Source organism: Myotis yumanensis, unplaced genomic scaffold, assembly GCF_028538775.1.
Source record: "Myotis yumanensis isolate MYYU_CA2020_CCGP unplaced genomic scaffold, mMyoYum1.0.hap1 SCAF_3, whole genome shotgun sequence".
NCBI lineage: Eukaryota > Metazoa > Chordata > Mammalia > Chiroptera > Vespertilionidae > Myotis > Myotis yumanensis.
The window spans coordinates 191625341-191641778 of NW_027223754.1; the positions used below are offsets into that span (position 1 = coordinate 191625341).

The 16438-nt window shown below is 36.3% G+C and overlaps 1 protein-coding gene across 1 annotated transcript; it reads left to right on the forward strand.

The window, feature by feature from the left end:
- The first annotated feature begins 1129 nt into the window (after positions 1–1129).
- CLEC2D (C-type lectin domain family 2 member D) lies at positions 1130–11016 on the forward strand. Its single transcript, XM_070407893.1, has 5 exons — positions 1130–1178; positions 3164–3307; positions 4990–5156; positions 8425–8528; positions 10889–11016. The coding sequence occupies exons 1-5, from the start codon at positions 1130–1132 to the stop codon at positions 11010–11012; spliced, it is 588 nt and encodes a 195-aa protein (XP_070263994.1). The 3' UTR covers positions 11013–11016.
- The last annotated feature ends 5422 nt before the right edge of the window (positions 11017–16438 follow it).

Here is a 16438-nt window from a genome sequence, read left to right on the forward strand (position 1 = left end):
TCATCCTCACCTCTGTCAAATGATATTAAATGATTACAATCATCTTAGCATAATGCAAATAGAACATTTTTTGTTGTTGTTTAACTTGAGGTCTGCTTTCTACATCTGGAAGTAGACGTTCAGCATATAAGAACATTCGTGGCAAAGTCCCGAATAGAGAGAAGCTGTAGAGTATAATAGTGGTTTAATGAACAGAGCCTGTTAGTATCTAAGCTCTGCCACATATTGGCTGCGTTCCTTTATGAAAGTTTTTAAAATCTCTGTTACTTTAAGGAAATTGCCTCATCTGTAAATTAATGAAACATTTAAGCTCCTGTTTGGTAATGCTATTGAGTTTAAATTAAATCATAAAATTTAAGAGCTCAGGAATAGGCCTACCATAGAGTAAAAACACATTAGATATTAGGTATAATTTTTCCTATTATTATCATTAAAACAAATTCATATTTCTTTCACTGAAGTCTAACTTGCCATTTCATGCTCAGTTTTTTTAGAATTGATTCCGTGGCTGGGAATCCCTAGTGGTCAAAATTAACTAAACATTTTGGTAGGTCAGGATGCTGCTGTGAAAAATCAAACTGGTGGCTTCATAAACCACTGACTCTCACTTTCTTTGCACTGAATCCAACTGTCAGAAGAATCATTTCAGAGTCCAAACTACCTCCAGTGACGTCTCAAACTGCAATGAGGTAGAATGAACTTTGAATGGCAACATGCCAAGAGGGAAGAAATTATGTGATTTCCGAGGAACCTCTGACATATTTTTTTTTCTTGTGGTGGTGGTGGTGGTGCGCCCTCGAGTTCCGAGACTCCCTTAATTTTTAATTTTTCTATTACCTCTCTTACTATTTTTCTATTACTCCCTCTCTTCTTAATTTTTCTATTACCTCCAATATCTTTATATTAATAAAAAATAATATTTCATTATTATTTTAATATTAAAATATTAATATAATATTTTATATTAATGTTGCATTTTCATTTTAGGTTGTCTTAACATTGTATTCTATTTTTAATTGTCTTCCTTTATATTATCGAAGCTAAACCCAGGGATTGAGCAGGGATCTTGAATCCAGTGTGTTTACTGTGACCAGTCTGTATTTTTTTTTTTTTTTTACTCAGAGGAGACATGAATAATGACCTAAACCTGACAAGTATAGGAGAGTCCCAGTCTTCAGGTAAGAAGCATCTCTGTGACAGGCTCTAGATGTGGCTTGTGATGGAAGCACATTTATATTTTGCCAGTCCCTGCCTTCCACTCTGAATCCTTATCCACCTGAGAAATTACTGTCTCTACGCTCTTCATGTCTTCTATCTCGATCAAATTCTTTTCAGTTACCCCAGGTAAACAGTACACACTGTGTGAATAAAAGATAACTGATCGTTGTACTATTTAACAGCTTTATTTAGATAAAGTGACATACATGAAAATACACATATTTAAAGTGTACAATTTATAAATGTTGACATATATGACACATCCATGAATCCACAAATACGGTCAAGATAATGAACACATCCATCAACACTAAAAGTTTCTCCATACATCACCGTAATCTAATCTTTTTTTACTGCCACTTTCAGCCTGCCCTCCATGACAGCCACAAATCAGTTTTGTGTCACTATGACAGGCTTCCATTTTCTGAAGTTTCACATAGATGGAATCACACACTGTGTACTCATTTCGGTTCTGCTTTTACTATCCAGCATAATTATTTTAATATTGATCCATGCTTTGTAGATCTCAATAGTTCATTCCTCTTGTTATTTTTCCGACTAGTTTTCACTCATATAGCTGTACCTTAACCTATTTATGCATTCACCCATTAAGGAACATTTGGATTGTTTCCAGTTTGGGGTTATTACAAATAAGCTGTTATAGAAATTTGTTTACCCGTATGTGTATGGACATAGGCTTCCATTTTGGGGGGAAACACCTATGAGTAGAATGGATGAATCATAGAATAGGTGCATATTTGTTTTTTTAAAGACACTTCTATACTGCTTCCCAAAACGTTCATACCATTTTACATTTCTACCAACACTGGATGGGATTTCCAGTTCTTTCATATTTTCCCCAATACTCAGTGTGGTCAGCCACTTTTTTAGTCATTTTAAAAGATTTGTAGTGATTTCAACATTTGGCTTAGTTTGCCTTTTTTAATGACTAGTGATGATGAACATCTTTTTATGTTCAATTTGCCATCTGTATGTCTTAGTTCATGAAGTGTCTGTTGAACTCTTGCTCAGATTTTTTTTACAATATATTGTGTGTTTCCTTATTAAGTATTAAGAGTTCTTTATATATTCTTGACACAAGTCCTGTATCAGACATTTGCTTCACAAATATTTTCTCCAAATCTCTGTTTCATCTTTTTATTTTTTGTTAACACTACCTTCTGAAAAGCAGATATTCTTAGTTTTTAGGAAGTCCAACTTGTTACTTTTTATAGATTGTGCTTTTTGGATTTGATTCAGGAAATCTTTGTTTTACAATTTTATAGTTTTAGGTATTACATTCACTCCTATGGCCCATTTGGAATTAATTTTTGTATATGGAATGTGATATATTCATTTTGTATATGGGTATCCAATTATTCAGGAAACATTTATTAAAATGACTATCCTTTTTTGTGTCCGACAAAAATCTGGGTCTATCCTAGACCATTTGTCTATTTTTACAACAATGCCATGCTGTATTGACACCTGTAGCTTTATAATAAGTCTTTAAATCAGGTAATGTTTATCCTTCAACTTAGTTTTCAGTTCTAGCCATTCTAGTTTTTTCCATTTTTATATAAACTTTATAAATTTTTACAAAAGAAAATAGAATGTTCAGAATTTTGTTTGGGGTTGTGATGAATCTATGAATTAATTTGAGTAGAATTGACATCTTAACAATACTGTATCTCCCTCAATTTATTTGTGTTTGCAATTTTTTCAGCAACGTTTTATAGTCTTCAGTGTACAGTTTATGTGTCTTTTGTCAGATTTATCTATGAGTACTTAATATTTTATGCCACTGTAAATGGTATGTTATATTTTAATTTCCTATCGATAATTGATAGTATATAGTAATATGATTAGTTTATGTATATTGATCTAATTCCAAAACATTCTACACTCACTTATTGGTAATGAAGAACTGATTATTTTTCTATAGGTTATGATACCTCTTCCAACCTTACTGTAAAGTCACAAGAACACCTAAAAAGGAATAATATGAGACTTAGTACCTCTAAAATCATCACCATCATCACCTTCTTTCTGATTATTCTAGTAATTACATTGACCACAATTTTAACAGGTGAGTTTTCCTTGTCCAAAACATGTTCATGTTAACTCTCCTATAAAAATTTCATCATATGTGGACCTTTCATACTTAAGTTCAGAATTAAAGGTCATTTCAGACATCTTTATGTATACAGAATAAGCATATGTTTTTTTCTTCTATAACATGAGAATAATAGCTATATTAAATATTGTGAGGATAAAATTAACTTAATGCATATGAAATTTCCTTTAAAACCAGTATTATTTAGTCTTTATAATGTATGGAGCTTGTGATAAAATGTAAATCACCACAGAGCTTCCTTCATTAAGAAAGTATCATTTTGAAAAAATATCAAACCAGGGGTGGGCAAACTTTTTGACTCGAGGGCCACAATCGGTTCTTAAAGTGGACCGGAGGGCCGGAACAAAAGCATGGATGGAGTGTTTGTGTGAACTAATATAAATTCAAAGTAAACATCATTACATAAAAGGGTACTGTCTTTTTTTTTTTTTTTTTTTTTAGTTTTATTCATTTCAAACGGGCCAGATCTGGCCCGCGGGCCGTAGTTTGCCCACGGCTGGACTAAGCAGTATATTTAGTGATTTAGTTAATAATGTGTCACAGGGTCCTTATCTCACTGTAGACTGATAGTAAGAAGTTTGTGGAAGATTATCTAGTTGTGGACTACTTTGCCCAAATATATAAATGTGAGTAATTTTTTTCCTAAGCTGTTTCTAGTTGAGCTCTATGTCTATAAGGATGAAAACTGAGTTCAAGATACAAAATGTAATCTTTCTCTCTGGTTATGAAGTTTAAAATAATGGGCCATATTTCTAAGTCCTATTCATAATTCACAACCAAGCATATGAGTGTAAGAATTGGGCAGGAGAAAAATTGTTGCTCTCCTAATAAGCACTTTTTACACCAAATATAAGTTACTTTTAAACTATAAAAGCAGCAAGATAGATCTCTCCTTTATGATAGTGAGCTATGGATATATCTCCTATAAATAACTCAGAATATTTTGAGATGTTTGAAAATATATGCATAAGTATATTATAATATAGGTGTATATATATAAATGTGCATATCATTTATACATGAATGTTTGTATTATAAATGTGCATTTAATGTATACATTTATAAACTAATACATTGAAACATATTCTATATACATGTATACATACATGTGCACATATGCACATCTAAATATGTTTATATAGAATGTAGATTATTAATCAACCTCATTCTATGAAGAAGGCATTAAGATATATAAATATATGTATATGCATAATTATATATGTACCTAGATGTATATATGTACATATGCTGTGTGCATATATATATATACACACATATTTATGTATGTGTGTGTGTAAATATATAAGTACATATAATGTATGGGAATGAGTCTGATTGCCTAGGAATAGTATGTCACTTGAGAAGAGCACCAAGCCTTAAATATGAGCCATAAGTACTACCTGAATAGCATTCACCAAGAATTTCTTTCAACCTAGCAATAAAATAAATACATAAAATTGGGAGTTGTTCTCTCTTAGGGAACAATGTAAAGCGTGAATAATGAAGTGTTTCAGATTGAAGAGTCAAAGCAATTCTGGTGGATTTCATTCACATGGATAATTGTTTTAAATTCAGGGCTTTTTACCCCCTAACTACTTAATATGTTTTAAAATCATTTTTTTTTTTTTTTTTAGAAAAACACGAATCTTCCACTGAACACAAATCATGCCTGGATGGCTGGATTGGTTACCTAGGAAAGTGCTTCTATTTTTCTGAAAATACAACCACCTGGGCAGCAAGCCAAAACTTCTGTGTCTCTCATGCAGCAACTCTTGCTGTGTTCAACACCACAAAAGAACTGGTAAGGCAATACTTCTGAACTATAATTATCTTTCCAAGATTAGAGCTGTTCTGAAGAGTGCTACTGGAAGTGGGAATGTTCCAGAACAGACCTTCTTACCCAGCATAGGGGAAGCCCTATTTTCCACATCAACTCAGGCCATAAGAAGCAGCTCACAGCAGGCTCACCTACCTATTTTGTTCACCTACTTGTTTTTGTTCACCTGTTTGTTTTTGTTCACCTATCTATTTTATACCAAATGAAAGTTGCCTTTTGTGGAACTATATTTAAAAATAGTAAGTGAAGAGTCATAACAAACCATTTGTCAAAAATACTGGAAAGAATTATAAAATGAGTAATATAATTAATATCTGGGAACATTAGGGCACAGAATGGGTAAATGAAGAAACGTAAAAGCATGCAATACAAACTGCCCCTAAACCAGAAATAATAGAGATGTAGAATGTCAGGTGGTAAGAGACAGAAAAGTTAAGATCTTACGAAGCATGGGGATATATTTAACATTTGTTGAACACCTACTCTATGAAGAATAGACACATGAGGGATTGACCCAATATGAAATTAATTTTGAAGAACACTCTGGTGAAGATTTTAAAATGAAGATATGAGGGCAGCTGAGAAATAAAAATGAAATTATACATTTCATTCATTAAAATAGAAAATTATGAAAATAAAGCAGGAAATATGGGAAAGTATCAGGCCGGTATAAAAATAGAACAAAGGAAATAAATAGTTTAACTAAAAAGCATAAGAGAAAATACAGAAAAAGAGCACAAGAAAATAATCAGTGAGGATACACAAAGGCAAAACTATTTCTCTGAATAGACAGGACTGATCACAGAAAAGGAGAAAAGATATACCCATGCTAATACAAACAACTGAGATTTAAAAGCATATAATATTACAAATAATTTTATGCTAATAAATGTTAAAACTTTAAAGAAACAAATAATGTCTAAACAATGATTTAAATAACTAGAGGCCCAGTGCACAAAATTTGTGCACAGGGGGAGGGTTCCCTCAGACTGGCCTGCGCCCTCTCGCAATCCAGGACCCCTCAGGGGATGTCTGACTGCCAGTTTAGGCCCGCCTAAACCGGCAGTCTCTCAATCCAAGACCGCTCACCCCTAATCCCTCGCCTGTCTGCTTGCCCCTAACTGCTCACCTGCCTGCATGCTCAGTGTCCATCATAGAGACCAGTTGTTTCGGTCATTCCGGTCATTCCACCATAACGGTCAGTTAGGCTTTTATATGCATAGACTAGAGGCCCGGTGCACAAAAATTTGTGCACACGGTGGGGGGGTGGTCCCTCAGCCTAGCCTGTGCCCTCTCGCAGTCTGGGACCCTTTGGGGGATGATCACTTGCTGGCTAAGGCCTGCTCCCCAGGGGATTGGGCCTACGCTGGCAGTCAGACATCCCTCTGGCAGCCCGGCAGCCCTTGGGGGATGTCAACTTGCCAGCAGAGAACAGGCCTAAGCTGCAGTCGGACATCCTTAGCACTGCTGAGGAGGCAAGAGAGGCTCCCACCACCACCGCTGTACTAGCAGCCGTCAGCCTGGCTTGTGGCTGAGCAGAGCTCCCCTATGTGGGAGCTCACTGACCACCAGAGGGCAGCTCCTGCATTGAGCGTCTGCCCCCTGGTGGTCAGTGTGTGTCATAGTGACCAGTCATTTCCAGTTGTTCTGCTGTTAGGGTCAGTTTGCATATTACCATTTTACTATATAGGATAGAGGCCTGGTGCACGGGTGAGAGCCGGCTGGTTTGCCCTGAAGGGTGTCCAGGATCAGGGTGGGGGTCCTGCTTGGGTGCCTGGCCAGCCTGGGTGAGGGGCTGAGGGCCGTTTTCAGGCTGGTGGGCGACTGAAGCTCCCAACCTCTCCTTTTTTTCTTTTCTTTTTTTTTATTCTGGGATTTATTTACCTTCTATGGCTGTAACTGGAGCTGAGAGCCGGCTCCAGCTCTAAGGCCTCTGCTGCTGAAAGGTATCTGGGATTTATTTACCTTCTGTAATTGAAACACTGTTACAGCTCCAGCTCTGAGGCCTCCGCTGCTGAAAGCAGATATCTGGGTTTTGTTTAGCTTCTATAATTGCAACATTGTTTCTTAGAGTGCAGCTCAGAGCCAGTCTGCAGCAGGCAGGGAACCTTCGCTTCCTCCATCACTGGAGCAAGCAAGCCTCCTGTTCACTTCAGCTGCCTGGCTGCCGGCCGCCATCTTGGTTGGCAGTTAATTTGCATATTCCCCTGATTAGCCAATTGGAAGCGTGCCAGAGGTATGGTAAATTACCATGTTTGTCTATTATTAGATAGGATTGTTTAGACAACCTAAAATTGGGATATGTATGATATGTATAAAATTTAAATAGTAAGCATGAAAGAGTAAAAAAACAGTTCAAGTAAACCAAAGAATTTAAATAAAGACATAGAAATAGTATCAATCCAAATAGAATTTTCCTCCTAGTGTTATTGCATAAAAATTAAAATAAATATCTCATTTTGTAATGAAAGAAAAATCATCGATCCAAAAGAATTCAGAAAAAGGTTAAAAAAAAGAGTAGAAAAATGGTCAGAAAACACAGAATTGATAAATTAAAATATAACAGCAATTGTGATAAAATGTAAAAGTTTTTAATTTATCTCTTAAAAGACAAATATACCAGATTGATTTTAATAAAATAACAGAGTCCAGTTGGTGCTACTTACACAGACATAGCTAAGCATGTAGACACATGTGTGTGCATGCGCATACACACAGACACGAAGGAGATAAAGTGAGAGGAAAAGATATGAAAAGCAACTATTGACCAAACCCAAACCCAAATAAAACAAAAAAAGTTTGGTTAGTGCTAATATTGTCAGAAAATATAATGTATTAAAGTAAATTATGAACCTATATAAAACCTGAACAAACCAATAAATATTCAATATATTTTATGACTAACTAAAATTCTCCCATCATAAAAGGCACCAAGGCTAGGATGATTTACTGCAAAATTTGACCAAGCCTTCACAAAACAGATAATTTTTCTCTTATATAAAATTATTTTAGAAAAGAGAGAAATCTACCCAATGCAATTTATTGTAGAAGTTGTTATAGAAGTAACACAACCCAAAACTAACCCATGAATCAAATAGGGACAATGTCACCTCCAAGATTATTTCCAAATCTGGAAATCTGTATTTCGATAAAGAGTATAATGAATTAGGTGAAAGAAAATCCAACAGAAAAAGGCATTTTCTGTTTACTCTGTAAATATTCTTTATCAAAGGTTTTCCTGAAGCGATATTCTGAACAGTCTCAATATTGGATTGGACTGAGCCGAAAACAAGGACAGACCTGGAAGTGGATAGATGGAACCACCTACAGTGATTGGTATGTCCTGAGTATATAATTTACACACCTAACACTGGGATTCTGAGCCTTTCCTACCATGGAGAAATCTGAGTTATAAAATGAACCTAGAGAAAATGTGGTAACATAAAGTATTATACAAGTTACTTAACATCTATAATATTGTAAACACAATGCTTCATAATCATATCATTTGACCCTCACAATAACGCTGGGAAGTGAGTATATTTATTTCCATTTTAGATTTATAAAATTGATGTTCAACAATATTGAATAAAAAGAATATCTTGCAACACACATTTAAAATGTATCTATTTATATAAAAACCCTGGGTGTAACACATCACGTCCAAAGCTCGACCAACCGGAAGGAAGTCAGTCCTGCAGGGGTCGCCTGGGAAATGGCTGTGCCCTTCCTGAGCTGTTTCCCGTGAGGGTAAGGTTTGAGGCAGGAACCTACCCTTGGACCGTGGATGCACTGAGTCCTGGGTCGTCTGGCCAAGGGCTGTGCCCTTCCCGAGCTGTTTCCCATGAGGGCAAGGTTTGAGGCAGGAACCAGCTTTCGGAGCTTGGACGAGTCCTGGGTCACATTGCCAAGGACTGCGCCCTCCCAGAGCTGTTTCCCGGGAAGGCGAGGTTTGAGGCAGGAAACGGCCCTTGGAACATGGAGACATATCTTTATAAAGTTTCAATACATTATATTAGAGGTCATGGTGGTACTGTTTTACCCACAGCATCTACAGGAATTGCTGCAAATTTACTTCTCGGTGGAAGCACCTTTCATTCCCAATATAAATTACCCATTCCATTAAATGAAACTTCAATTTCTAGACTTGATATAAACAGTGAAGTTGCTAAAACTATTCAAAAGGCCCAACTTCTCATTATTGATGAATGCATCATGGCATCTAGTCATGCTATAAACATCATAGACAGATTATTAAGAGAAATTATGAATTTGAATGTTGTATTTGGTGGGAAAGTTCTTCTTGGAGGGGATTTTTGACAATGTCTCAGTATTGTACTGCATGCTATGTGATCGGCCATAGTACACATGAGTTTAAAGTACTGTAATGTTTGGGGATGTTTCAGAAAGTTGCCTCTTACAACAAATATGAGATCAGAGGATTCTGCTTATAGTGAATGGTTAGTAAAACTTTGAGATGGCAAACTTGATAGCAGTTTTCATTTAGGAATGGATATTATTGAAATCCCCTGTGAAATGATTTGTAATGGATCTATTATTGAAGCTACCTTTGGAAATAGTATATCTATAGATAATATTAAAAATATATCTAAACATGCAATTCTTTGTCAAAAAATGGGCAATTTATTCAACAGAAGATGCTGAAAAGGAAAATTTTGCCATCGAATGTCTTAATAGTATTACTCCTTTGAGAATGCCGTGTCATAAATTAAAATTGAAAGTGGGTGCAATCATCATGCTATTGAGAAATCTTATTAGTTAATGGGGTCTTTGTAATGGTACCAGATTTATTATCAAAAGATTACAACCTAACATTATTGAAGCTGAAGTATTAACATGATCTGCAGAGGGAGAGGTTGTTCTGATTCCAAGAATTGATTTGTCCCCATCTGACACTGGGCTCCCATTTAAATTGATTCGACGACAGTTTCCTGTGATGCCAGATTTGTGATGACTATTAATAAATCACAGGACAAATTCTAGGTAGAGTAGGAATATTCCTACCTGAACCAGTTTTCACACATGGTCAGTTATAGGTTGCTTTCTCTTGAGTTCGAAGAGCATGTGACGTTAAAGTTCTAAATACTTCACAAGGGAAATTAGTCAAGCACTCTGAAAGTGTTTCATTCTTAATGTGGTGTGCAGGGAGATATTAGAATAAGTTTAATCACTTTATCAGTCATTGTTTGCATCACTGTTGTTTTTATATCATGTTTTTGTTGTTTTCATATCATGTTTTTGTTGTTTTCATATCATGTTTTTGTTGTTTTTATATCATGCCTCTGTTGTTGTTATATCCTTTTGTTACTGTTTATTTATTAATAAATTTATATATTATTTTCATATACATTTTACTAATTTTCTTTCATTTCTCACACTTCTATTATAGAGAAAGGGCAAATAGCAATATTAAAATATTTCCTCTAATTAATTCCCTTTTAATGTGCATGAATTTCGTGCACTGGGCCACAAGTTTGACAGTAAGCCTTGCATTTCATCATACAGGTAACATTTTAGGCCAGGCAAGGCATATGAATTCAGTTTGCTTTATATTCAAATAATATGGTGTTGGGGTTAGAGTAAAAGCACACATCAGAGGAAATTATTTTCTCTAAGTCTTCCAATAAGTATTCCTTCATTCTATATCCTTTTTATTCTTTGGTATTTTTTTTCAGGTTTGAAGAAATCAGTGATGGAGAATGTGCCTATCTACACAAAACTGGGATTAGTGGTTCCAGTACCCATTTGGTTAGAAAATGGATTTGCAGCAAACTGGACTCATGTATTCCAAGAAGTTAAGACATCATAGACCTAAGATATTTTACATAAAATATAGCTTTTATTCTCCTTATAAGAAATATGTTATATTAACATAAAAGTACATGAAATTAATGTTTAGACATTTTTATTAATGTTTCACTCTAAATCTCTAAATTAATTTGTTATAAATTTACTAGATTCTTGGCATTCAAGAAGTGTACACCTTAGCATCTATAAAAGTTCCCAAATTTTATAGAATAAAATTTCTTATACGTAATACATCAAAATATGAATGAACAATTTAAATGACATTTTAAGATGTAATCATATGAATTCAGACTAATGTCATTTAAAATTACTTGTTTTATAAAAAACGATGATATTTTTGCAGTCTCCCTACTTTTATTATCAATAACCATTGGTTGGTTTTCTTTTAATTTTGCAATATTTGCATTACTTTATGAGATTCACTCATGAATTCAGTGTAATCCAAACACAATAGCAGCGTTTAAATTTGTTGATTTATTATATTAAAAAATCTCTTTCACACACCAACCTCACAGCAAAAAAATAAAGCAATAATAAGGTTTCATATTCAGAACATCATGTGAGGGGCCTTCAAGCTTCTGAGTAAACAGTCTTGAACTAGCTGTGTTCTATTTATGAATGCCAATAACTTATTGCATAATGGGAAAATAGATAATAAGCATTCAGTGGGTAGATGGGTGGGGGGCTGGGTTTGAATTTTGCTGCTCAATTTTCTCTCTATTTGAGAAAACAAATTAGGTTCTGCATCATACTGCATACTTCTTAGAGGATATTGTCTTTATATTTACTCAACATTACCAATTTCCCTTTGCAAAACAATCCTTTTCTAAAAGTTCTTGTGAAATCTGTGGTCTGCATCCTATGGATGCTTAACGTATATTCATTGATAGAAGTTTGAATTATTGTAACAGAACACATATTGAAGATGGGACTAGTAATAATTTGGGAACTTAGTAAAGTTTCTTATCTTTTTTTATAGGCCATAATAAGTTTTTCATCTTTTTCCCCTCCCTCTTCACCCTCATTTTCACTTTCTTTTCCTCTCTGTACTTCCCCTTTTCCCTCATTCCTTATATTGATTTTTTAAAGAGAGGAAAGGAGAGTGATAAAAAGATAGAAACATCTATGAGAGAGAAACTTCATTGATTCGCTGACTGCCTCCTGCTCGCCCCCTAGTGGAGATCGAGCCCACAACCAGGCATGTGCCCTGACAGGGAAGGAAATTTCCTTTCTAATTGAAATCAACCATTTCATGAGTCTTTAGAAAACTCATGACTTTATTTTTAAGGTCTTTATTTTGACTATATTCTTAAGGTCGTTACTTTATCAGACTGTATAGTATTATTACTACATCATTCTCCTGTATCAGGAATAAATAAAATTATTTTTATTGAAAACTAGAATGTAAGAAAAGGATGACAAGGAACTTGGTATTAAATCTACAATTAGTTTAGAAAATTAGACACTGAATAGATGAACCTTCAACATGTCATTACCAAAGAGAGTAAGACGTTCAAAAATAAATGCATATAAGATATATGAAAGGTTCAGTGACAACACATGGAGAAAATGTCCAAAACTTGAAAAGAGGATCCTAGCAAAATTCTTACAGAGAAAATATTTTTAAGCTGACAATTAAAGAAAGTGGTGGTTTTCCAAGGAGAAAGTTCTCTGGAAGAATGTTTGTGAGGGTACCAAGTATTGCATAATTGAGAAATTATAATAGTCTGAAAGCATGGGAACGAGAGGTATGAGAGGGCAGAGAACAAGATTTGGGCTTGAGAGAAGGTGGGAGGGTTATATTTAGGGGAAATTATACTCCATGCTAAGGGAAGTTTATTCTTGATTCCATAGGTTATTGCTCTAAAGTTATTGAAGACTTATACCCAGGATAATATTGCCTTCAAATATAAAATTTAGAATAACTCTCATGGCAATATAAAACCTCTCTGATGGACCAAGAAATGATATAGAAGGTTGTCCAGAAGGTTGTCTAGAAGAAGAAATAGGCATTTCAGAAGATAGAGATGTAGCAATACTCTGAAATATAAGATCTGCAAAACTTCTCATACTGAATATTTTCTAAGCTCAAATAGGAAAACATATTAATACTTCTTTGCTCTTTCAATTATATCTTCACTAGAGGCCAGGTGCACAAAAATCTGTGCACTCTGGGGGGTCCCTCAGCCCGGCCTGTGCCCTCTTGCAGTCTGGAACCCCTCAGGGGATGTCCACCTGCTGGGTTTGGGCCTAAGCTGACAGTCAGACATCCCTCTGGCAGCCTGGGAGCCCTCGGGGGATGTCCACTTGCCAGCAGGGAGCAGGTCTAAACTGCAGTCAGACATCCTTAGTGCTGCTGAGGAGGCGGGAGAGGCTCCCACCACCACTGCTGTACTGGCAGCCAGCAGCCTGTCTTGTGGCTGAGCAGAGCTCCCCCTGTGGGAGTGCACTGACCACCAGGGGGCAGCTCCTGCATTGAGCATCTGCCCCTTGGTGGTCAGTGTGTGTCATAGTGACCAATCATCCCCAGTTGTTCTGCTGTTAGGGTCAATTTGCATATTACCCTTTTATTATATAGGATAGAGGCCTGGTGCATGGGTGGGGGCTGGCTTATTTGCCCCGAAGGGTGTCCCGGATCAGGGTGGGGGTCCCGCTTGGGTGCCTGGCCATCCTGGGTGAGGGGCTGATGGCTGTTTGCAGGCTGGCCACGGCCCCCAGCCACCCAAGCTCCCAGTGGAGGCTGGCTGGAAGCAGGTATCTGGGATTTATTTACCTTCTATAATTGAAACGTTGTTTCCTTGAGTGGAGGCTACAGCCAGCCAGGGCCGGTGGGAAGCTTGGCTTCCTCCATCGCCGGGGCAACCAAGCCTCCTGCTTGCTCTAGCTCCGTGGCTGCTGGCCACCATCTTGGTTGGGTTAATTTGAATATAGTCGCTCTGATTGGCTGGTGGGCATGGCTTGGGCATAGCAGAGGTGCGGTCAATTTGCATGTTTCTCTTTTATTAGATTACATTGTATTAGCCCTCTTTATAATAGAGCAACAATGTTAAGAATCTTTTGTTATGACTCTTTACTTTTATTGTAACTAATGCTATTTAATATTTAACATTAGGCCCCTTGCATGAATTTTGTACAAGGGTCTTGGCCCTCATAGCCCCCACTTCATCCAGAAGGTCATCTGGAAGGTCGTTTTGCTGTCTGGCTTAGACAATTAGCATATTATGCTTTTATTATTATGAATAACATAGATTTTAAAGTGTCTGTCTTGAGTTTATTAATTAATACTAAAATAAAGTTGTTAGTTTAAAACCAATTGATGTTTTGGTGTGTGTGTGTGTGTGTGTTTTCAATAAAATCACAAATATACTCATATCTCACTTGTGGGATAGTAATAGGTAATTATGCCTAGAAGTGCATATCTCTAAAATTCTGGAAAGACAACTTTAAAATTTAAAGCTTTTTATACTTGACTAAAATTTTTGTTATACTTTTAAGTATTGTATATAGTAGAGGCCCGGTGCATGACGATTGTGCACTTTTGCGGGGGGGGGGGGGGGGGGTCCCTTAGCTTGGCCTTACGCCCTCTCACAGTCCGGGAGCCCTGGGGGGATGTCCAAATGACTGCTTGGGGGACTCCAGGGGAAGCAAGCTTAAGGTGCAGTTGGACATCCTTAGCCCTGCCACAAAGGCGGGCTGTGGAAGTGGGCCACTGCGCTCACCAGCTGTCATCCCGGCTTGTAGCTGAGTGGCACTCCTCCTGTGGAAGTGCACTGACCACCAGGAGACAGCTCCTGAGTTGAACATCTGCCCCCTGGTGGTCAGTGCCCATCATAGTGACCGGTCATTCCACCATTCAGTTGATTTTCATACTACCCTTTTATTATATAGGATGTGCACTTAGTTTTAAGTGTAAATGTATACATGTGTATGCATATATACTAAGTATAAATAAAGTATGAAAGTATCATGTTAATTTTATAGTAATTAGTAGGAAAGCCAAAGTGTTCAAAATAATTGGGTATAAGTGAGGAAAAAAGATATCAGGAACATAATCTTGTTATTTTGTGAGATTAAATATAGATACTTTATTTTACTTAAGAGATGCTTACTTGGAAATGGGAATGCTAAATCAATTGATGTAAGATATCTATGGACATATAGTCCCAGAATAGTAATGTAATCTTTATGAACAATTTATTATTAAGGGCTTATTGATTGATTCTTTTATCTTTTTGAAGTTCTGTTTTTGGTTTTGTCCAAAGCAATACCCAACATGCACCTCAGTCTTACACCCTTGAGTTAACATATCATTCAATGTACATTTTAACGATTAAACACAATTTGCTTGTCTTTGGGGAAATAATCAAACTATTTTCTGGGAATTAACAAAGAAATTCAGTAGGAAAATAATAATAATAATGGCAGAAAGGGAGCCCACAGAACAGTAAAGAAGAAAAGTAGTATGGAGAGTTCAAGCTCCTTTGCCAGGGATGTTCAAACATGTTCATCCACTCTGCCAAACTGGCTACTTAGGAAATCAACAACCAACGTTGAAAGGGTGTCTTTAAATAAATGCACCTTACCATGCTAACATACTGTCAGAGAGAAACATGTTGGGAGTGGCAAGTGTGCCCATATAACTTGTCATTTTCTTATTTTCACACTTTTAACCTACCTAACATTAGATCACTTTTTTTTTGGTTGTTAGAGGTAATGTGTCAGATAAGCTGAAAAATAGTTAACATAGTATAAAACTTTTCAAAGAAGGTAGAAGGACCAAGACCAACAGGAGCAGAAAATGACATAAAAGACTTCAGGAGTAAAGGAATCTAAGCTGTTTTTCCTTTCTTGGGGAGAGAGGCAGATATGACACTCAGCTATAATAGGAGTCTAAGTGGGAAGTTGGAAGTGGTCTCATTGAAGCCCTTACCTACTGAAACCATAATTTCCCCCACTTGCAAACAAGCACATAAACACACATTCATTCCAAAAGAATTCTAAACTTTAAAGATAAAAACTTTTGAAGTGTCATAAATTATAATTGTCTCATTTATTCCTGAAGCTTTTTCCACTAAGAATCTTCTAATTTACATTATTTAATATGCTTCCTTCTCAACAACTGGGCTTACTATATAATTAAAAATATTAGCCGAAACCGGTTTGGCTCAGTGGATAGAGCCTCGGCCTGCGGACTGAAGGGTCGCAGGTTCGATTCCGGTCAAGGGCATGTACCTGGGTTGCGGGCACATCCCCAGTGGGAGATGTGCAGGAGGCAGCTGATCGATGTTTCTAACTCTCTATCTCTCTCCCTTCCTCTCTGTGGAAAATCAATAAAATATATTTTTAAAAATATATATTAATTTGGAGAACTGTGTCATCTAAGAATGACTTTGGTTGTTATGATTCAGATAATCTGC

What these genes read in the sequence shown, in the direction of transcription:
- CLEC2D (XM_070407893.1), top strand. Translation starts at nt 1,130, where the DNA reads ATGAATAATGACCTAAACCTGACAAGTATAGGAGAGTCCCAGTCTTCA. An exon ending in AGGAGAGTCCCAGTCTTCAG is followed by an intron (nt 1,179 to 3,163) that starts GTAAGAAGCATC and finishes ATTTTTCTATAG; the next exon opens with GTTATGATACCTCTTCCAAC. An exon ending in ATTGACCACAATTTTAACAG is followed by an intron (nt 3,308 to 4,989) that starts GTGAGTTTTCCT and finishes TTTTTTTTTTAG; the next exon opens with AAAAACACGAATCTTCCACT.